The sequence below is a fragment of the Diceros bicornis genome, chromosome 2 (genome assembly GCF_020826845.1).
Source record: "Diceros bicornis minor isolate mBicDic1 chromosome 2, mDicBic1.mat.cur, whole genome shotgun sequence".
Taxonomy (NCBI): domain Eukaryota; kingdom Metazoa; phylum Chordata; class Mammalia; order Perissodactyla; family Rhinocerotidae; genus Diceros; species Diceros bicornis.
Window position 1 is genome coordinate 51,505,598 of NC_080741.1, and position 23,346 is coordinate 51,528,943.

A 23,346-nucleotide genomic window follows, 5' to 3' on the forward strand; every position below is an offset into this window, starting at 1 on the left:
GTGTGGGGTGAGGAGCTGGGGCTAAGGACCCGCTTTAGCAGACAGAACCACTGAGACCTCCTCCAGCTGGGGAGGCCGAGGTCAAACTACAGAGCAGTCAAGTGGAGGCCTCCAGCTCTGAGGTCGGCTGTGCAGGATCCCCCAGAGGGGAGGGGCGGGGGCAGGAGGAGTAGGTAAGAGAAGACAGCAGAGAGGAGGAGGGGAGGAAGGGGGTGGGGACAGGGATGCGGGAAGGAGGAGGAGGGCGGAGAGGGATGGGGGGAAGGGAAAGAGCCTGTGTGCAGATGCAGCAGCATAGATTAAACTGTTGCCAGTTGTTAATTTTATACCTGAAGTTGTTGATCAGAATGTGATTTAATTGTACAGTATAATCCAGTCTTTTGGAATAAATTATGCAGAAAACTCATCTATAATTAAACAAATCAAAAAACCAGAGACAGGTGACACTGCAGGTTCACTCTCAGAGGGCATGGGTGGGTGTGGGCGGCCGGACTCTGCAGAGGGGTGAGAAGGGAAGGGGAAGGCTTTGTTCAAGAGCAGAAGGGGTAGGGCCAGGAGACGCCAAGGCCTAGGAGGGGCGAGGGCATCGGGATCCCCAACCTCTGCCTCTGCAAGTCTTCTCGCCACTCCTAAGGAGGCATTTTTTGCCATCAAAGCCCTGCTGCAGGCTGCTTCCACCAGGCAGACTGCCTGGAAAAACCCCATTCCACTGGGGCCTACAGTCTACAGCCCTCCCCACAGCTCAGCAGGGCAGCCGCAGTTGGGGGTGGAGGCTGAGTGTAGAACAGCAGGTGAAGCAGGAGGGGAGGATGGCAGGGCAGGACTAGGCTGGGGCAGGTGAGGGGTGTGGGGGAGCAGGCACAGTGGAGGCCACTTGCTGCCAGGGCACCATGAACCAAACTTGGCAATAGTGGGGGCCCACAGGTCTCCTGCTTCTCTCATGACAGGCTGGCCAATTATTCCCCCAGCTCTGGGGGAGGCAATGATCTAAAATAAAGCGCTATTTAATTATTCTGATTATATTTCAGCTGGCCAGCTGCCTCCCACCTTGGTACCTTCACAGTCTACTGAAGAGGAAAGAAAAAAAGATAGGGCAGGAGGGGGCAGGTATGGGAAAGACAGACAGAGAGACACAGGCATGAAGGGAATACAAAAGAGCCCGACTAGAGGGCCTCCGTGTTAGGCTGATCCCGTCTCAGGAAGGGAGGCTAACTGGTGGGTGGGCCAGGGGGCCACTCTCCCATCCCAGCTGGGAAAGGGTGTGCCTCCCCCAACAGCCACGGGAAGCTCAGACAGCAGCTGTAGCCCCTGCTGAACCAGGGTTTGGGACGCGGCCAGCCCCTCGCCTAGGCCACAGCCCTGCTGCAAACAGCAGGAAGTTCAAGGCTGCACCCCACAATCGTGGCATCTCCAGAGCCACCTCCCCCAGGGAGTCCTCCCTGACCACTCAGGTGAATATCCCTCTCTACCTAGACTGAGTGCCTAGATCCAGCCCTGGCTCATCTGAGACCTTGGACCAGATGTGCCCTCTTAGGCCTCAGTTTTCCCATCTGGAAAATGGAGATAAAGCTCACCACTTGTCCACCTCCCAGGACCCAAAGAGGAGGCAGGCGGAAACTACTGCCCCATGGAAGGGATGCTAGCAGTGATGACTGTCCCACATATTCATGTGCACACAGACCCATCTGGAGGGGGGCGTTGCTCTCTCCACAGTCCAATCTCCTTCCTCAGACCTGCAGCTCACTAAGCACAGGATGGCTGTGCCTCCTCCTTAGACTGGGGTTTCCAGGTGGGCTGCAGCTCCCCCTGCACTGCCTCAGAGACCCTGACACAGGGGAGAGCCTTCGGGAAGGGCAAGACCTCCCGTGATCAAAGCATCCTTCTTGCTTGTCTTCTCTGCAGAAAAGACTGTTGGGCCTTGGCATCTTTTGGGGCTCAAAGCCCAGGGTAGGGCCTTCGACCCTGATTTGATCACAGCCTCCTAAGAACAACAGGGCTGCCAGAGGGCAAGTCTAGCCAAGGTCACTCACTCTCGAGAGGCCAACTGGGCCTAGCCACTCCATGCGGTAGAGACCAGAGTGCCTAGAGGTATGGAGACCAGTAAGCACTGCCTTGCACTGCACAAACCACAGAGGGAAAACTGAGGCCAGGGTGAGAGGGGAGCATGCTGGCTCAGCTGATTCATGGTGATCCACAGTGATCCACCACTTCACAAGCAGGTAAACTGAGGCACAGGACTCAAAGGGACTGGCTCATCTTCAACGGATTTGCTATTCAGCTAAAGGGACTCCTAGTGTGAGCAACACGGTGCCCCCAAGAGCACCGTCCCCACCTCCCCAGCCCAACCCATGCACACAGCGATGAAGGCAGCCCACTTATCACCGGGGATCCTCAGAGATCCTGTGGAGCTGGGGAGGGGCTGATGCTGTCGAAGCTTGAATTAGTCCAAATGCATCAGCCTCGACTATGTGTGTCTTGGGACCCTGCCCAAATACTGCTCCTTAATGAGGTTATTAATTACGGAGCTGTCTCTTCCCTTTCTTTGCCGGGGAAAAAGCTTTTCCTTCTAGTTGGCTCTTGGCTGGGAGGCAGTAAACCTGTGCCTCCCCCATCAGACTAACAGTGAACAGTCATCCAGCTTTAATTAGGGCGCCAGGTCCAGCCCCGTATTTACTCCTAATAGCCTGATGGGGGGAGTGGGGGAGCTGAGAGCAGGAGAAGGCCTAGAGCCAGGCAGCCCATTTGTCAGAGTGGGATGGAGAGTGTCCAGGCTCACACAGCAAATGGCCACAGCACTCTACCTCACTCACCACTATCAGGGCAGGATCAAAGGCACACAGGGACACCAGCAGTCAGGGAGGACCACATAGATGAGGCAAGCCAGGGACACGTGGGCTGAGAAGGGAAAGGAGGTCTCTCAGAGGGGGTCAGGAGGACAGCTTGGAAAGCCCATCTGAGCCTAACTTCTGTTTCTTCCATGTTTGCTGTGCGGGCCTCAGGTAACTACGCTAGAAAGTGAACCGAGGCAGCACGAGATGGTTGTACATCAGTATTGTCACACCCAGAGCCACAGGGTTCCTGAGCGGCCCCTCAGCAGCACCCTCCTCACCGAGCCTGGTCTGGGGTTTTCCAGCAGCAGGGAGAAGCCCCTATGGGGGGCTGCTCCAGCTTCCACGAGAGTGACTTCTGCCCCGCAGCCCCTGTGGGACTAGGAGAGGGGCTGGGGATAGCACCAAGGGACAGGGGAGACAGAATGAGGTGTGGAGCAGGACAGACAAAGCTGGTTTGTGGGAGAGGCTGGGATAGAGACCCCAGACCCAGGTTGGAGGGCTGGGCCAGGGTGATGGCCTGGGTGGGGAGGGGCCCCGGCGCTGTCTCTCCTCCAGCCCCTGCTGCATACCAGACCCTGCTCTGTGGTCCACACCCCCCTTTGTGGTTTGCTTTCTCCAGGTCTCAGTTTCCCTCTCTGCCCAAGGAGGGGTGGCCTGAGGCCTCCACGGGCCATTTGGGGATCCATTTACCAAGGGGGCTGATTGGGGCCTTCTCACCTGGGGCTTGCGTCATAGCAGTGACAGGCCAAGGTTCCCACTGCACTGCCTTAATTCACTTCACAGCAGTCAGATCATCATCCCCAGTCCTCAGAGGGGAAAACTGAGGCACAGTGCAATTGAGGGACGTGCCCAAGGTCACACAGCTAACGAACACCAATCAGGATGACACACACCTCTCCTCAGGAAGCCAGTCTTGAATGCCCAGCTGCAGGCGTGGCACAGGCACTTGGATGTCTAATGGGCCTCTTAAACTGAATGTGTCCAAAGTCCAGACCTTGCCCTTCCTCTGGATCCTCACTCCCCTTCTCTAAGCCACACCCTGCCTCCCCTGACTCAGCTGATGGCAGCTCCCTCCATTCAGGTAAAAAAGCCTCAGGGTGACCTGGAACCTGCTTTCTCTCCCACCCACATCCAATCTCTCACCAAGGCCTGTCGGCTCCACCTGCACAACGTGCCCGAATCTGCCCACTGCCTACCACCTCCCTGGCGCCCAGCCTGGTCTGGGCCACCATCAGCTCTCTGCAGGACAAGTGCAGTTGCCAGCTCACTGGTCTTCAGCTTCTGCCCTCGCATCCATCTCCCCTGGTCTACTCAGCTCCACACGCAGCCAGAGTGTCCTGTTGGAATCGTGTCTCTCCTCTGTCAACAACATGCTGCAGCTCCATGGCACCAGTGGAAAGGTAAAATCTGTCCAGTGGCTGTACTCCCAATGGCCTCCTTGATTTTGCTCCTCAGCCCACACTGGCCTCCTCACTGCGGCTTGAACACACTCCTGCACTCCCTGCACAGCCCTTTGCACATGCTGTTCCCTCTGCCTGGCTCAGTCTCTCCTCAAAAGTCCATTTCTCACCTCCTTCAGTGAAGTGCACCTTGCCTCCCCCCCCATTTTAAGTTGCACCCCACCCAGCAGCAACTGATTTCCAGGTGCCCCCTGGGGTTACTGTTTTAGCTAGTATTCCATCAGACCTCTTCTCTCTTGTTCACTGCCCGTCTCTGGTGGGCTGTGAGCCTTGAGGGAGGAGGCTCCTCACTCCAGCCTGGAAGAACAGGCCCTTTGCTGAGTGAATGCACCTCTCCAGAGTAGTGGCCAGCCTCCCCACCATCCTACCCTAGTGTGTGTGTGGCCAGCCACAGGAGCGGGCAGGTAAGGTGTGCAGTGGAAGCCTGCGGAGGGGCTGGAAGAGCAGTGGCCGCCCCAGGTCTGGCCCAGGAGGCCCTCCCTTTCCCTGGCTCTTCTCCGTATGAATTATTAAAGCTCATTTAAGATGGGCCTGCCCAGGCCTGTGGCTTCCGTGCATAATTCATGGCTCTCCCAGAAAAGCCTGGTACTGGAGCAGCCACTTCTCCCAGGAAGCAAGATTAAAGTGCGGGGAAAGAGTGGCCCAGACCCGGGCTGTCCTCTACCCTCTCTGTCACCCTGTCCCCATCTCAGACAGCCCATCACTTCCACCCACCCCTGCCCCATGGTGCCTTCTCCTGCACACTCAGATTTTGGTTCCTGGGGCCAGAGGACATGGGCTTTGTGGGCTTTGAGGACTTGGGCTCACCCACTTCCCTCTCTGTGCCTCGGTTTCCCATCTGTGGACGGATGGAGTTGGTGGTTTTCAAACTGCAGTGGCAGCAGAATCATCTATCTCCACTCCCCTGGTAGCTGAGGCTCATGGGTCTCCAAAGTGCCAATACCCAGGAGTCAATATCTGTAAATTTCCCAGCAATCTAGAGCTGGGACTTAGCAAGAGGGGCTCATGAACCAGCTGAGGCCTCCCCAGAGCAAAGCAAAGGGTCCAGGCCAGGGACACAGGGTATCTGCAGCCACTCTGCCCAGGATCCACAGTCTGATCCCCAGGTTCAGAGCCACCTGCCCTAGTCTCTGACATAGATCGTGGGCATTCTGGGGTCTGCAGCACCTCCCTCTCTCCCCAGCATGTTCCCCAGGTAGTCAGGCTCAATGCAAACGTAACCCCTGCCCAGGCCCACTAAATAACAAATGGGTAAATTGAGGTTCAGCGAGGACGTGGATATATCGACACAGCCTCTGTGTACCCAGCCAGGTGCTGTGATGGGGGAGCCACGTCTGAGCCTGGTCTCAAGAGGCGCATGGTAGGGCTGAGACACCCGTGGAGGTTACCAAGTGAGTCAGAAGGAAGCCAGAAGCTCCAGCCACCTGTTCCAGCCCCATACCAGTAGCTGAAGCCTGACTGGAGGTGGCAAGCTAGGCCCGAGTCATCAACCATTCTGGTCAGATTCTGTGATTCACATGTCCCTGTCTCCCCTCTCGCACATCCTCCCCATCCCCCAGCATGAGTCAAATCCTTGCTGAGCCACAAATAGCCGTCCTCTGTGTGCGTCCTCGACTATGGCCTCCTGCTTTGAGGAGGACAGAGACCCCCCTCAGAGTCCTCTGTTCCTTCTCAGGGCAAAGCTGGGAGGCCCCCGGAGGACACCCAGGTACAGAGGAGAGGCAGAGCAAAGACCAGAAAAGAACCCAACCCACCAAAGCCAGCATTGTTCTTTGGCCTTGTCCTCCCTCCCTCTATCTGGTCAAGTCACCTCCACCAGGAAGTCTTCCTGGATTTTCCCCACCCCCCTCTCAAACCCATAGTTTTCACCCTACTTTATTGACCCTTGCCTTAGGTTGGGGCTGCAGTCAGGTCCCATTACCAAGCTCCCTGCAGAATTTAGCTTGTAGCCCGGCAAATAAAAGTCTTCTGGAAACACTTGGGGATAGATTTACTGGAACAGTCTCCCTCATCAGACTGGTGCCTGCCCTGCCCACCTCCCTCTACAGTGGGAGAGAGGCTGGAGCCTCTGACTTCAGCAGGCAGCAGAGCACCAAGGAAAGGGACCTATGGGAAAGGGCCTCTGACTTCAGCAGGCAGCAGAGCACCAAGGAAAGGGACCGATGACTCAGAGCACCTACTGTGTGCTGGGTACTGTGTGCGAATCCCCCTGAAGTCACACAGCACCCTTGGCTAGGTGTGGACCAACTCAGGCCCCCTTCATGGGTGAAGACTCTGAGGCCTAGGGGGTGAAGCAATGCACCCAAGGCCATGCAGCCGTGTGTGCTGAACCAGAATTTGAGCCCAGCAAGTATGGCTCCAGAGCCCAGGCCCTGTCCCCTGGGCCATAAGGCCTCCTTAATCCCAAGGTGGACTCCAATGGCCAAGATTTAAGAAATAGGGTGCAGGTAAGGGCCACCCCTCATTTACGACCTTTTCCAGATTTGAGAAGGGGTCCACCCCTACATCAGGGTCCCCACTGCCTCCCCAAGCAAGCCAAAGCCAGGTAAAATTGGGAAGTCCTTCCTTCTACCCTACCAGAGCTATCCTGCTGTAGGAATGTTATCTCAGCAGTGCAGAGCTCCCTCAAATCCCTCCCACTCAGGAGCCTGGCCCAGGTAGGGGAGATGCCCACTTCCTCTGGGATTTGCTCCTCGCTACTGCCTGGCATCTCAGAGGAAGCCAAGCTGCATGTAAATTGAATGTGAGTGCTCAGCCCGCCTTGACATGCACCGTGGGCCGCTTACTCTGGGTGCTCCGTGGCGAATCCTTTAGCAATGCAAATCCCCTCTGCGGGCTGTGCAGTGAGGAGGGGGCTTCAGGTGCCAGCCAGCGGCCCCACCTCCTTCTGAGGAGCCCCAGGGGGGCGGCCAGGCCAAGAGGAGCCACTACCTGGTGAGCCTGTGTTGTCTTCAGGGCTGGCTGAGGAGAGGCAGGTGAGCCAAACCCAGCAGGGCTTACTGCAGACAAAACACTCTGCAGATGTTTCCAGTCTTCTGCAAATCCCCTACTAGCTCACTCACTCCTCATTCTCTCACTCACTCATTCATTCAGATGGTTACTGAGCCAGGCTCCAGGCTGGCACTGGGCAGGGATACAGTAGTGAGCAGAGCAGATGCAGGCTTACTCTCAGGAGCCTGGAATTCAACCAGAGCAGACATGTGACCTGATCCAGACTCGACGAGTAGAGGGAAGAGCCCAGCAAGCCTTGGGAGTGGGATGCACGGCAAGGGGCCTGACCCAGCCTAGGGCTCTGGCCAGGAGAAGGTGGCACTGCAGAGCTGGAGGGAGTCCAGACAAGGGTACAGCATGTGCGAGGCCCAGCAGTGAGCTCTGCACACAGCGATGCACCGTGAACACCAACAGACCAACCATGGGCACCAAAGCAGGCTGCTCCCACACTGAGGCCTGCAGAGGCCCACCCTCAAGGACACGGAGAGCAAGTATCTCCATGTACTGGGTGGTGGAGGGTGGTGGGCTCCCGACAGTGGGGAGATGAGGAGAGCAGGCACAGGCAGTGGGTGGCAAACTAAGGGTTCAAAGAGCAGGGCGCTCTGCTCAGTCCTCGGCCCCGGCCTGGGCAAGCACAGCTCAGCCAGCGCCTCTGCAGGGGCACACATCCAGCTCAGACACATCTCCACCGGGACACCCAGTCCACACCTGCAAATCAACGTGTCCCACACCTGATCATCTCCCAGACCCACTCCTCCTCAGCCTCCTTCAGCTCAGCTGGCAACAACTCTATCCTTCCAGCTGCTCAAGCCAAAACTCTGGGGTCACCTGGGACCTCTTTTCCTCTCTCGCACCCAGACCATCGGCATGTCTCACCACCACCATGGCCACCACCCTGCTCCTCCTCTGCTCACATCCCTCCCATGGCTCCCACCTCACTCAAAGTGATCGCCAAAGGCTCACACTAATTTAACGGCCCTGCCTGATCTGGCCCCCACTGCCCTCTAACCTCCTCTCCTCCCACTTTCCCCTTCTCCTCCTGCTCTAACCACATCCCATCTCCGGGCCTTTGCACTGGCTGCTCCTCTGCTTGGAACACTCTTCTCCCAGATACCCATGTGGCACCCACCCTCCCCTCCTTCCAGGTTTTGCTCAAATGTCTCCCTTTTAGTGAGGCCCACTCTGACCTCCCCCCGCTCCAGTTAATCCCTCTCTCTAATTTATCCTATCTCTTCTTCATGGCATTTATCACCTTCTAACACAGAATGTCCTTTGTCAGTGTCACTTCCCTGGCCTGTTGTCTGTCTATCCCCTGCCTGTGCCTGGCACACGGCGGATGCTCATGAGTGTTGAGAGAAAGAATGAACAGCAGGTTGTGGTGCGTGTCTGTGGAGGGAATGAATATGCCCACAGTGGGGGAGGCATCAACTAGAAGAGGTTAAACTGGGAGGGAGTCTCAGGCTGTACCAGGATTTCTCTGGGCACAGCCTGTGTGGTCAAACCCATAGGCTGCCCCACAGCCCTGCCTGACACCTGAGGACAGCCCTCTCCAGGCCCTTGCGTCCCCCTTGCACTGACCTGCAGGCCACCCCTGCCATGGCATTTGACCTGTGTTTACCAGACCAGCTCACATGTCCCCAAGGCCCGTCTGTGGGAAAGGCCACAGGACAGGCTGACTCTTCCCGTTTCTCAGATAAGGAAAGCAAAGGTCAGAGTGGCTGCCCATCAACTTCATAATTTTATATAACACAAGGTTGCCAACTGCTTACCTTGCTGGGAGATGCATTTAACACATGGCCTCTACCTCCGGGAGCTCTCCCTATGGGGAGAGGAGGCCCCGGGCTGCATTAAGTGTGGGAGCACCAAGAAAGGTGGGCCCTCTAAATGAGGGGAAGGGGAAGCAGACTGGCAGGGGGGTGCTCAGTCTCTTGGGAACTGATTCCATTCATTCACTCATTCATTCACTCCACAGACACTAACTGGTGCCCATCACAACCGAGCCCTGGTGCAAAGCCTCCTGGCCCGGGCATCCCAACACTGCCCCGTGGTTTATAACTTGTGATCTCGACCCCTGGGGCTGGCAGCAACAGAGAGTACTGAGCCTCAACCCAAAAACAGAGGTCGGGGATAGTACAATTATTGCCCCCCATCTAGATGCAGACTCCAGCAGGAAAACTCTCCTGCTGCTGCTCGAGCCAGAGGTGCCCACAAGTGCACTCACCATTTTCCTGGTGGTTTTTTTTTTTTTTGGTGAGGAAGATTGTCTCTGAGCTAACATCTGTTGCCAATCTTCTTCTTTTTGTTTGGGGAAGATGGTCCCTGAGCTAACATTTGTGTCAATCTTCCTCTATTTTGTATGGGATGCTGCCACAGTACAGCTTAATGAGCGGTATGTAGGTCCGCGCCTAGGATCCGAACCTGCGAACCCCGGGCCACCTAAGCAGAGTGCACGAACTTAACCACTACGCCACTGGGCCAGCCCCTTTCCTAGCATTTTTTGACACAGATATCGTCACTAAAATATCATCTCCTGAGCACAGGGCCTGGCACACAGCAGGTGCTCAAAAAAATGACTGGATGCTCCATTGTCACAACCACAAAATATAGGAAATATAATCCCATTTTAAAGATTAGGAAACTGATGTACAAAATAACCCAAACAAGGTCACATATGGGGCTCTCTTTATGACTCCCAGCTCCTCCCCTCCTCAACCCCCATCCCCGGACCAGGCTTTCTAGCAGACAGCAAGCAGACACAGCGAGGTCAACAAAGCCCACAGCTCCAGGTCCCTCTAGATGGCCCCGTGAAGTCCCAACCCTCTCCATTTTAGAGTAATGGCCTCCTCCATATGCCACCAGTCTAGAAATCACCTGTGAAATATATTTCCCCCGGCGCTGGCTAGGAAGCCATGTAAGTCAGCCAGCTTAATGGCCTCTGGCATTGTTCCCCACCACCCTCCCCAGCTGCTCTGTGCCAGGGGATCTGGGGCTGTGGAGCACCAGGCAGGCGGGGCCTCTATCATGAGCTGTGGGCAGCCCAAGGCATCCCAGGTGCTTGGAGGCACTGTCCAGAGAAGCAATGGCTTCTGGGAGCACGTCAGCAGGATAGGGACAGGGCCTGCCTGGAGCTTTGGGAACTGGGGCTGGATCAATACGGGTGAGCCTCTCCCCCACTCCACCCTCGCCCCTTGTCCCCCCATCAGTGGCTTACCCTCAGAGGAAGGCGGGTCTGGGTGCTCTCCCCAGGGCCTCCACAGCACTGACTGGGGTAGGTCCAGGGCCATGGGAATGGCCGCGGACCCTGAGATGGCCTGTCAGAACTTGGTCTGGAGTATGAACCCTGCCCCACCTCCCCCACCCCGACCAGAGGCGGCATCTTATCACCTGTCGGATGCCACTTGGAACACCGGCCATGCATGGTTATTATTTATTCTGCCCTGCTTTCATTTCTTCTTCACTGACATCTCCCCCACAAACTGTGAGCTCCCCGAGAGCAGGCCTGGTACACAGCTAAGGTGTAAGGGTGGACCCGGGCAGGGAAGGGGCAGTCAGGAGGCCAGTCCCGAAACATGGGCAGGCTGCAGAGCGGTCAGCAGGGTGGACAGGGCATGAGCAAATGTCCAGGCAGAGGGGCAGTCGGGAAGGAGTAGGGAGCCAGTTGAGGAGGCCCAGTGATCTCCTTGGGACAGGCTGCAGACTCTAGCCACCAGCCACACGCACAGGCATCTGGGAACAGCTGGCTCCCACAGGGACCACGGCCAGGAGACTCCCCAGAACCAGTACGCCGGCCCCCACCCCCTTTCCCTGGGAGCCTCAGTCCTCCTTGCCAGCAGAGCGGGGGGCCAGAGGCAGTCCCATGTTTACCTTCCTATCCCCTGTGGCTACCTTGGTTCACTGGATGGCTCTGGAAAAATGCTGATGCCCAGGCCCTGCCCTTACCCAATTAAATAACACAGCCTATAGGGCCCTGGACCCAACCTTCACCTCTCTCCCCAGGGCAGCCCTTGGAGACAGCCTCTAGGCTGGGGTGGCCCCTTATAAGAGAGCTATAGGAGGGTGTGTGGGGTGGCCTTTGCCCTGCAGCACCAACAAAGCCAGGCCTATGTGGGGCCCTGCCCCAGACCATGGGAAAGCTGCTCCAGCTTCCACAGACACAACCAGCTTGGCCTGCAGATATCCGCGCAGACTCTCTGCTCAGCCAACATTTTTTTGAGCACTTGGTGTGCGCTAGCCTGGAGCTCCAGCCAATAACAAGTGGTCACTGCCCCTGCCCCTTCCAGGCACACACCTCTGAAGGGGAGGCAGCAGGTCTCTTGCAGGACAAGAATGGGGGAGCCTTCAGGCAGCCTAGAAAGTCCCTGACCCACACGGGGAAGTCAGGGGAGGCTTCAGGGAACACTGACTCCTAGCCAAGCACTAAGGGACAGGCAGAGGTTGGCTGGACCACAGGCAGGACCTGCTTGGGGCTGGCAAGGCCTTTGCAGCCCACCCAACTCCTCCCCTCCTTACTCCACATTCAGTGCAGAGTAGGTGCTTGTTAAGTCCCCATGGCAGGAAATGGCTGCTGCCTCGGTAGGTACTCAGTCCTGAGGGCAGAGATCCCTTCCTGTGCCCACCTCCATGCCCATCAGAAGCAGCCCTCTTGGCTGTGGTCTCCACAGTACCAGCTTACAGGGGAGCCAACCAAGGACAGCCCAGGCCTCTGTAGTGAGGGGACAAAAGTACACCCCACCCTGCAGCCACCCCTGCCCAAGACGAGAATGAAGCCTCACAGGTACCACCCAGCCAAGTTCAGGCCCTCCCCTTGGCCATGTCCACGGGTCACTTCCTCAGCTGTGGCCCATTAAGGCCAAGTCAGCTGCACTGCTCTGCAGCAGCAGGACATGCCCCTCTGTTAGCATCTTCTCAGTCCACCCATGCCCTCCAAGGAACCCAGGGTGGGGGCCACAGGCCCAGTGACAAAGCCAGTAGCCCCCATGAAACCATGCTCCAAGGACCTCAGCCTGATGAGAGAGGCATCCTCTGCAGAAGGACAGCTACGATGAAGAGCGTGGGAGTGTGGGGCACCCTGAGGGTCCTGTGGTCAGAGGAGGTGAGCTGCAGAAGGGCTGTGTGAGGCAATGGCTGAGTGCTCGGACCCAAGCACCAGGGTGTGAATCCTGCCTCCAACACTCACCATCTCTGTGATTTCAGCACCACTTAGCCATGTTGAGCCTCAATTTTTCTTGTCTGTGAAAGGGGAATAAAAATGGACTGATCTCATTGGATAGCATATGTGAAATACACCAGCCAGGGCCAAGCTCATAGTGACTGATGATGTGGTTAAAATATCTACACTTCCTTTACAAATGTTTCCTCGAGTATGGACACCCTCCCGTCCCTTCCCCTCCCACCTTATTCCTCAGCCCCCACCCCCACATTCAAGCCTCTTGTCTGATTCTGCAGCAGATACTGCCTCCCCATTCTCCATCATTCCCTCCACTTCTTGCTAACAAGACCCAAGTCTGCAAGAATCTCTCCCCAAGGTGACCCTATCCTTAGCTCAAGGGTAAATCCTGATTAGCCTGAGCCAATCACAATGCATCTTCCAACTACCAGTGATTGGTTTAGAGTGAACATGCAATCCAGTGCTAGCCAATGAGGTGTGAGGTGAAGTTGGCTAGGGGCTTCAGGGAGAGGTTTCCTAGCCTCTTAAGTGGAACCCAGAGGAAACATCTCTCTTTTACTCCTAATGTCTGGTATATGTGATACCTGGAGCTGTGGCAGCCATATTGTTGCCATGAGGGAAGTCAGCCAAGGACAGACAGCCACACCAAAAGTGAGGCCAGCCAGGCAGAGTGCAGGTGAGGACTTGGTCCTTGATGACAGCCTACACTCACCTGCCTCTGGGCTCCTTGTCAGAAGATAAAGGGCATAACCGTGATGAAAAAATCATGCCGGGGTTGCCAAGATGTGCGCAGAAGAAGCCTCTTTTCCTTGTAGCCAAGTATACTCTTCGGACTCAGCTTTTGAGGGGGTAGTAGTCAGTCAATGCCTACTCCTGGAATGCCCCTGCAAACTAGGCAGAGTTGGGGGAGATGGCACATGGTTGGAGGAGAGGTCCACAGTGGGTAGGGAGCGAGAGGAGGGCATCAGTCAGGAAGGCTGCTTGTCCCAGTACTTAGGCTGAGCAGGCCAGCCTGGTAGAGAGACATAATGAGCAAAGGCCAGAAGATGGGGAGGCCAGAGCTCCTACTAGGACCTGCAAGTGGTTTGGCCTGGCTGGAGCCTGGATATTCACAGAGCTAGTGGCCAGAGACCAAAGCCAGCCCAGACAGGGCCTTGAATGCTAGGCTGAGAAGTGGGGCTCTGCCCACGGCAGGCTTCTGGGGTGCAAGGTCACAGCTAACCTTCAATGGGAGACACTGTAGCATGCCTGGCGGGTCCAGGAAAGGAAAGGAAGATGCCCAGGTTCTCACCATGCCCGTCCCGGCCTCAGCTCACAGGGAGAAAGAAGAAACATCCGGCTGTAAGAGCCCTCAGCACAGAGGCCTGTTCTGCCAACTAATTTCTCTTTTCTAATAAATGAAGTTAGGGGCAGGGCTGAGGTGGGTTGTTTTGTTGTTTGTTTGTTGGAACCAGGGGCAGCACCAGGCCTGACCTTTAAGGCTTCAAACGCAGCATTTCAAGCAGCGCCGGCAGGAGGAGAACACGGGCTGCCCAGGGAAGTGATCAAGGCTAAAATGCGACGTCAGGCTGGAAATTCGCAGCAGAGCAGGGGCCTCTACCCATCTCAGGAATACGTTCACACCCACTCAGCGACAGAGCTGTCCTTCCTGAGGGGACCCTGAAAGCCTTACTGACTCCAGAATGGCATGGGCATCGAGGTCTGCCCCAGAGAAACTCCAGAAGCTGGGACCTCACACCACACGGGCACCTTGCTCTGCAGGGTTTGCCAAAGGAGGGCTCAGATTGCTCCCGCTTCCCGTATCAGGGATGTTTTTATTTAAGAGAACCTGTTGTACGTCATAGCGCAAGGTGGCCCAACAGGGAGCACTCTTCGAGCAGCCTGTATTGAGCACTCGGGACTGGGCCCTGCCCACAGAGTGTGTGTGGCCCGTAGAAATGCGGGGCCTGAAGGCTCCTTTCCGCCCCCTCAGATATCAGTTTCTCTGTCTGTACAATGGAGGTATCTGGGCCCCCAGGGGCTTCTGTGGCTGGGATACATCCTTCCCAAGTCAGGGAACCACGCAAAGCCCATACCGCCCAAGGAGATGGTCTCGCCCAGGCTTCCTGCCCCCAAAGGAACCCTCACTGGCCTTATAGGTTCCCAACAGGAAGACGTTTCTGCCCTTTGCAGAAGCCCCCTCCTGAAATGCCGAGGATGTGGGCCATCCCAGCACTGACAACACATAGGCCCTGAGAATGCCAGAGAAGCAAAAGTTCTCTCAGACATCACAACCCATCAGATCAGGGCCCACACAGCCCCAAGGGCCAGCAGCAGTGCAGGGCACCTAGACAGCCTTGTTTATAAAGACCCAGTAAACAAAAATTCATCCTCAAAAGGAACAGGCTTTGCTGGAGGCGCCCCAAATAGAGGAACATGTGGGGACCATCAAGCAGAGGTTTTTGTACCCCAAATCGTGCCTGCAGCTGACTGCAAGAATGTCTTGCTCGGAGTGAGAACCCCAAACCTACAGCAGATGCTGCAAGGGATGCCAGTCTCCCTCCCTTCAGTGTGCAAATGAGAAGCATCACTCCAAGAGGGAAAATCGCCAGCCCAAGGTCACACAGCAGGAGTTTCCACTCTGCCTGAGCCTCGACCTCCACACCCACCCTCAGACTCTCCACACGGGAAGGGCTGTTTGCAAAGATGCTACGCTTCACAAAGGACTTACCAAGCTTCTCTGAGTCCCAAGTCCTCCAGTGCATCTAAATATCATCCAATTTGCAAAAATTTGAATTACAAGGATGCAGCCTCTGTGTGTTTCCCTTGCAGGCTGTCATCTAGCCAGTTGGTAGATGATCAAACTTTCTAGCTCAGCCTTAACTCAGGCTGTTCCTGACATAAAAGTTTGCAAAACACTGGTCCTAACAACCAGGCGGCTTTATTTCCCACTGCCAGCACTTGCCCAGTGCAACCCTGGCATTAACCTCAAAGGCGAGTGCAGAAGGTGGGCACCAGGAGTGCATTCTGAGTGCAGAGAGATAAACCGTACGTGTGTCCGCAAATAATACACACACACATGCACGAGCACATACCTACATTCACATTCATATGCACACACACGTACACACACCTACACTCATGTATATATGTGAGAATGCACGTACACACATATGCATGCAAACAACATGCACACATGCACACACGGGAACACACATTCACACAAACCCACACAAGCATGTGTCTTCATATACAGATGGACACTCATACAAGCATGCACCCACATGAACATACCCAACACATGCGCACAAACACACATAAGAGCACACATGAAGACACTTCCACACACAAGCTTACACGTGCACACCGGCCAAGGCAAGGGCCAAGCACAGGAGGAAACACCCAGAAACCACAATTCAGTTGTAGGTGCCTCTAGGGACAGTGGGTGCTATGGACAATGGGACAGGTGCCTGGCACTTGGAGTATAGGTCCCGCTGGACTGAGAACCCTCATAGATCCAGTCAGGATCCACAGGCCTTTATCATGCACTCCCCGGGGCCAGGCCCATCCCTCATGACCTTTTACAACCCAGCCCCATGAGGCAGTGCAATCAAGGGAACCCTGTTTTACAGATGGGCCCCAAGACCCAGAGAGGCTGAGAAAGTTCCCGAGGTCACACAGCTGGTGAGAGGTGTGGCAGAGCCTCAATGTGCATCAAGACAGGGACTCATTCAGAAAGACTGGCCAGCAGGGAAAGAAGGCATCAACGGGGGAGCAAGGGGCCCAGGGTCTAAGGCAGGCAGGGAAAAGGGGCAGAGGGGGCGACTTCTCCTTCTCACCCACTCCTATCCTCTTCATTTAATGAGAATTGCGTCCAAGGTGGGGGAGATGGTTAATGATCAGCAGGAAAGACTTCCTATGCCACTCCCTCTCTGCTAAACAATTAGGCTGATCAGAGCTCAAAGTGGGTCAGTCTGAGAAGCAGCTTTGGGACACCCAAGGTGTGGCCAGAGGCCAGCACCAGAGGTGTAGGCTCCACACACTGGAGGAGATGAGGCCCAGCTGGGCTGAGGTCAGGCATCACCCCACAGCTAGAGCTGAGTGTAGAGAGGAGCAGGAAGACCCAGGACCTGTATTCTTAGGGCACTGCAATGTCCGAGTCAGAAAGGCCCTGGAAGAGAGGAAACGGAGGCCCAGGGGGAGGAGAGGGCTTGTCCAAGGTCACCACCATGCAAGCTACCCAGCTGAGAGAATTGGGCTGGGGCTGCTTTTGACAGAGGCTTGATGAAGATTCCCCCCACTTAATCCCAGCTAGACAGGGGCCCAGTGGCCAGGGTCCGAGCCAGCCAGACCAGCCCCAGAGGGATGGGGCCCACGTAAGGTGGGAGGGGCACTAGGTGGTCCATGAACAGGACCAGGTCCAAGGACACCAAACCAACGGCCTGAGCCACACAGTGGCAGGGCAGGGCCTGGCTGAGTGTTGCCTCCAGGTCCTGCCCGCAAAAGGTCAGGGTCAGATTGTGTGCGCCTGAATGACAGCATCCTTGACTCCTCTAGGGTGGCTCCAAGAGATCCCTGTGGGGCCCTTGCAAGCCACAGGCAGCTCAGGAGTCTCTTCAGGTTACACAGGACAAGAGAGGAAGGGAAAGGAAAAAAAGCAAAAACCACACATACACCTCCCTCTGGGAATACGAATATTGATTCTGTAGCTTCTTGTTTAGACAGTAAGCACCAGAAAAAAGAAAAAAAAAACCAACCTGACATGAAGAGAAGCTCCCCAGTTGGCCAGAGGTATGTAGCCAGTATGGGAAAGCACCCCACCCTTGCCTTTAGAGTACCCTAGGTCCTGGGGCTCCCTCCCCAGGCCTGAGGCCCTGAGCCCACTCACTCAAAGGCACAGGTCACCAGTGCCCGAGGCAGATCTCAAATCTGGAAACCTGTGAGGACAGCAGCAGGGGGTGGGGTGCTGGAAGGGGAAGGAGAAAGAAAGAGACCATCCCCCAACCACAGACAACACCACCCTGCCAGACAGGCCCATGCCACAAGCCTACCTGCACTGACTTCCAAACCTCCAGCTGTTCCTTGAATTGTTCCTAGCAATGAGAACTCTGATTCGCCGGCCCCCCAGCACCAGGCCCCACCTGTCCAGACAGCACAAAAACCCAAGCGCCTATAAGGTCCGAGTCCTCTGAAGTCGCATGACACAGCTGTAGAGGGACTAGAGGATCCAGCCTCAGGTTTCCATTAACAACCCTAACCCACACCCCCATGACCTTTCTCTTCGGAATCATACTGGAATCGGGAGAGGGAGACGGTATCTCAGCGTCACAAGATGGAGTCCCTCCTGCCCGCTCCTCCATTCCAGGCAGGCCTGGCCCATGATTCAAAGCCTCAGAGAAGGGAAAAACCTGGGTCAGGGGCAGAGGGGCTCCGTGATCACCTGTGTATACGTGGGAGGGGGTGGAGGTGGGCATGAGGCTATGAGCACTGGGGCTGGTAGGACAGCCTTGGGCCAAGGAAGGCCCCTCAGGGTTACCTGAGACCCAGAAGAAGACAGAGAGATAGCAGGAAAGGTGAAAGCTGGGAGGTGCAGGCGTGCCTCACACATCTTAGGCCTCTTCATTTTGAGTCCCCACCCCCAACTTCCTGGGCTCACTGCCCAGATGTGCCCAGCCCCATGGCAGGGCAGCTAAGTACCTGCAGATTAGTCTTCTCCCAGCCCTGCCTCCGGTAGCTGTGCGGCTTTGGGCAGGTCCCTTCATCTTTCTGAGTCTCAGTCTCCCCATCTGTGGGATGGGTATGACCATGGGTTCTGAGGTCAAGGTGGTAATAGGGGTAAGGGGCCTGGCCTGAGCTCAGTGAGGGGGGGCCACCATTAGCCTGGGGATGTTCTCCTTCACGGTCAAGTTGGGCTTCAGGCAGTGAGGGAGGGAGGTGGCCCAGTGTCTGTCCTCAAGAAGCTGATATCCCATGTGGTTGGGTACAGCCTGAGCTAGTAGCACAACCCAGTGGCACACCTCCGGGAGGTGTGGGTATGAGACCTTTAAGGAGGGATCTAAACCCCGGAGAAAAGTATGCAGTGATGAAGGGACAACACAAGCAAAGCAGAGAGACAGGGAGGCGCTCAGCCCATGGGAGCGATGTGAAAAGACTGGCAGGTGGGGGCCCATCAGGCTGTAGCATCAGGGTCTGATGCTCATGCTAACAACAGCTGCCATGGCGCCCACCCACGGAACCCTCCCTGCCCACCAGAGGATACACCCTCTCCCATTAATTCTCACCACCAGCCTCTTAAGCAGATCCTATTATCTTAGTTGGGGAAACTGAGGCAAGGTCATCCCAATGGAGAGGGTCAGTTCTGGAGACCAAAGCTTGAGCCAGCAGGGCCTACGCCTGACACTCAGCCTGTCCCCAAACTGCCTCCTCCCAGGAGCTGGCAGGGTCCACCCATACACATCTGAGGTGCAAAGAGCTGGCAGTGCCCATGTGCCCACAGGCAGAGGGAGAAGGCGCACTGAGTGCAGACGTGCTCACTCCACTCATGAGTCTGTCTCTCCTTGGGGACACTAGTGTGACTGAGAATCCAGAGTGAGATCCACCAGCAGACTATGAGAGTATTCATCTTAAAACAGCCCCCTCTCTTCTCAGGGACTAGCCTGACAGAGCTGGCTCAATAAAGGTGGGTCCCAGGTGGGGACAGCAGCCAAGGGTCTCCCCCTCAACAAAATCCTCAACATTAGGAGAGATGGGAGCACCTGGCAGCTCTGCATGCCAGCGGTGGCAGCAGCAGGCTGAGAAGCCTCACCCCCTCCTCCCTCCTGCAAAAGCTGTGGCAGGTTGTTGGGGAGATGGGGGACCCAGATGTGTGATGTTGCCTCCTCTAATAGGGAGAGCCACGAGGGGATGAAGACGCGGGCTCGGAGGCCCAGACAGACACACATCACCCACCATTAACCATAGCTAGACTGACACATGCCCTGTCATGGGCACTCAGGAAAAGGAGCATGTACTCTGGCTGTCATTAATATGCTGGGGGGTCCAGACCCCTCAGGCCCCTATCTGCTTCCCACCCTCCCACCCACCACCAGAGGAAGGGAGGCGCTGGCCAGCACCATCACTGGGGCAGAGTGGGGCTAAGAGGGTCCAGCCAGCTGGGCACTCCACCCAGCACTCAGCCAGGATCCCTCAGAGCAGGGGACAGAGAAACCCAGGGATGCCAGAGAACAGCGGACAGAGGTCAAAGAGATGACAAAAGAGGCAGGCAGGGCAGGGTGGGCACAGAGAGATGAGAGGGATGGGCAAGGAAGTGGGGGGAGGGGTTGAGGGGAGAACAGATGAGAGACCTGAGGAAGAGAGCAGGGGAGGAAGGAGAGAACAGATAGGATTGAGAGAGGGAAAGACACAAGGCAGGCAAAGCAGTGACGGCTGCCCCTTGGCCAGCAGCAGCTTGAACACAGGTAAGCAGAACTGGAAATGAGAGGAAGCAGGTGAAAAGGAATGTGTGTGCTCTGATTCCATCTCCCCCACTCACCCCCAGACACACGAGTGCACGTATGCAGACATGTGCTTGTGCACGCGTGGCCTCCTCGTTTGAAACCCTGATCCACGTCCAGGTGGGGTGAGAGAGCCCCCCCAAAACCACAGCCCTGTCCTCCCTCCAATGGTAACTCCTCTGCCTTCCTCCATCCAGCAGCAGCCTTGGTCCACTTTGCCTGGTGGGCAGAGAGCCACGCTGCCAGAGCGACGACAGAAATAACGGCCACCGGACCCCAACCTCACACTTGCTTAAAACCCAGCGGCTTGGGAAGCCGGGCCCTGTCACACTGCCAGGGCCCTGTCACACTGCTAATGAGGAAATGACTTTCTTGTCAAGGGCTCTCTCCACTGTGGGGTCGTCAGCACAGTGCCGTGAGGCTGAGGGTCCCACTTCCCACCTCAGAAAGCCACCTGTATCAAAATCTCATCCTAGCCTGGCCACGCTGACCCAGGAGAGTTCAGGGAGGCCACCCACCCCTGAGCAGCCCCACGGCAGCAGCCTCAGCCTTTCATGTCAGTTCAACAAAAGCCCCAACTCCAACTAGCCAGGATCGGGTAAGGGAACCCTCCCTCGAATCCCTTCCCTTCCTCCCTCCAAGGATCAATGCGGATCCGCATCTGCGGGACCAGGGCAGCCGAAGGGCGCTGGCTGTCACGGCAAACCCCGCGTGTCATCGCACATTAGTCACCTCTTCCTAGACCCTGAGAGCTGCGCAGCCCCCACCCCACCCCCACTCTCATTCTCTAATTACGGTTTGCAAGACATGTCCCAAACCCTCAAATTAGCTCCAACTACATCGACAAGAAAAGAGCGTCCAGCTGGAAATGTGCCGCTGCCATCATACCCGCCTCACCATCTTCGGGCTGGAGACAGAGGGACAGGTGTCCACTCCGGTCAGGGTCTCACAATGGCCTTTCAAGGGAGACCCATGTAGGCCCAACAGCCATCTGACCCCCTTCAGCCTGCAAGGAGAGGCGGTGAGGTGGGAAGAGGTGAAAAGAGACGGCTCCTGAAACCTTCACTCAAGGAGCTATGCAACGGCTAGGGAAAGAATAACCATGGCTTGGCTTTGAGGAAAAAAGAACAACAAAAAAATTATGCTTTTGCTCTTTTTAAACATTGTGACTTGAGTTCATTTTCATCACAGCAAATAAAAGACAATAATGCATCCACAAGCTCTGAACTTCCATATGATTCTCTTCTCCCTGCGCACCCCCTCACACACACACGAAAAATCCAGACGGTTGACAGAGGACACGTCCGTGCAGCACCTGTAATTTGCCAACTGATCACCCGCCTGAGCACAGCCAGGCTGTGCGAGAAGAGAGATGACGAGATGGAGGGAGACTCAGAGCAGTGGCATTCAGAGTTTGTTTTTCCCTCATCGGGGAGAACCTAGCAGGTTTTGAGGCAGAACCAGGGGCTCCTACCCTAGGGCAGGACTGGTCTAAGGATGCAAAGCCAGCCTCTCCCCTTACCTGAGGCCAGACCCTTCCCCTTGGCCACTAGCAGCCCAGCTACTCATTTCCCATACCTCCAGCCTGGCCACTGGTGAAGGAGTCCAGGGACAGGTGGCTCCTCAGACCCAGAGACAGATAACCGGCAGCAAGGTGGTCACCGTGCCCCAAAGCCACAGCAGGGAGGGGTGTCGGGGCACTGACATAAAGCTGGGGCATGGTGCCCACGGAAACAGCTTCTGTCCTAAAGGCCACATGCACTGAATACCCACTTCCAGCCTCAGACACATGTGGCCAAGCTCACCCCAAGGAGGATGCCCGAGTTTGTGGGCTCTTGGAGAGGAAGAGAAGGCTCAGAAGGACCACGGAGAACCCACAGAAGCTGGCAGGGCTAGGAGATATTATTACCCTATTGACAGCAGTAGCAGGAGCAGGCAGGGGTCCTCCCTGCCATTCACCTTCTGCCGCCCACCCCAGCACCTTCACCTCTCAACTGGGCTCTCCAGGGGATTCCCCGCAGGTGGAGTGGGGGGGCCCAAGACACTGATCCCCTCTGTGGCACTGGCCACAACAAGAAGCTGCTCGCATCCTCTGCATCTAGCCCTCCTCCTCAAAGGAAAAGAGCAATGAAGACAGGTTGAAGGTGCCCCCCCACCTCTGGCTGGAGGTTCCCACCAGGGAGGAAACGTGGGGCAGACGCGCGGCTCCAACTCCGCTGAGCAGGGGTCGCTGGCTGCCCCCTCACCCAACCCCAGGTTCCCCTCTAACTGGGACAGCGGCAAGGGAATCAGCTGGCAAGCTTGGACCCCCACCACCACCACCTCATCCCAAGGCTTGGAAATCTTGCTCTGCCCAGTTTGGGGGGTTGGGGAAAGAAGGGGCACCGCGGGGAAGTTTCGCGACGCAGCCAGAAGCGCCGGGACCGCGTCTGCCCGCCCTCTGGGCTTGGGGCCGCCACCCCCAGGCCCGGCGGCAGGCGCGGGGAGGGACCGGCGCGGACCGGGGGGCGGAAAGGGCGCAGGGCTCCACCGGGGTCCCACAACCGGCCGAGGCCACTTACGTGTGCTGCTGGGGGAAGCTGTAGGCAGAGGCGCCAGGGGCGGCGAGCAGCGGTAGCAGCAGCAGCGGCGGCATTAGCAGCAACAGTGGGCGCGGGGGCCGGGACGCCGGGCGCCGGGCGCCGAGGCCGGGCTGGGGTCTGCGGCCGGGCCAAAGAAGCGCGATCCGCGCCGGACCGGGCCGAGAGGCGCTGCAGGTCCCAGCCGGCACCGCCATGTTTCCATTCAAGATGCGGCGCCGCGGGGAGGGGGTGGGGGGCGGAGGCGGCGGGGTGGGGGGGCGCGGGCTGCGGGCGGCAATCCGGCCCTCTCCTCTGCCGCCGCCTTCTTCGCGCGGGGCCTCCGGGGCTGCACGGGCCGCAGCGCCTCTGCAGGCTGCGTGTTACGATCTCTCCAAGGCGCTGGCTCGAAGCGCTCTGAGCGCCTGGCGCGGGACCGGCGCTCAAATAGCGGCCGCCGCTGCTAACCTGGCGGCGCCGCCCTCCTCCCTCCCTCTCTCCCTGGCTGGCCCGCCCCCGCGCGCCCCCGCCACGGCCATGCGCGCGCCCGTGCCTGCGCGCCCCTGGTCCCCGCGCAGCCCCGAGCCTGCCCCGGCGCGCGCGTCCTGCGCCCTAGCCGCGGTCCGAGCTCCCAATGTGCACCGCTGCCCCCACGCCTCAGACCCCGATGCTCTTCTCGGCAGCACCCGCAGGAAGAGCCCCCGCCCCGAGGCCCAGGGCAGGCGCATATATGACCCTTCTGGGGGCTCGACCTTCAACAGGCTTAAGGCCTGGAGTCACAGGTTTAATGGTGGAATGGCAGGCTTCAGCCAAGACCTGAGTAGAGGGCAGCAGTGCTGAACTCACACCTCCAGTGGCTTCAGCTAC

At 57.1% G+C, this 23,346-nt stretch overlaps 1 protein-coding gene across 4 annotated transcripts in view; it reads right to left on the reverse strand.

Annotated features, from left to right (window-relative positions):
* CACNA2D2 (calcium voltage-gated channel auxiliary subunit alpha2delta 2) overlaps positions 1–22,902 on the reverse strand; it is a 141,701-nt gene extending 118,799 nt beyond the window's left edge. For all 4 annotated transcript variants that reach the window (XM_058559186.1, XM_058559177.1, XM_058559185.1 and 1 more), the window contains exon 1: positions 22,483–22,902. In XM_058559186.1, the coding sequence (XP_058415169.1) occupies positions 22,483–22,697 (215 nt within the window). In that variant the 5' untranslated portion in view covers positions 22,698–22,902. The remainder of the gene's footprint in view (positions 1–22,482) is intronic.
* Positions 22,903–23,346: the final 444 nt, after the last annotated feature.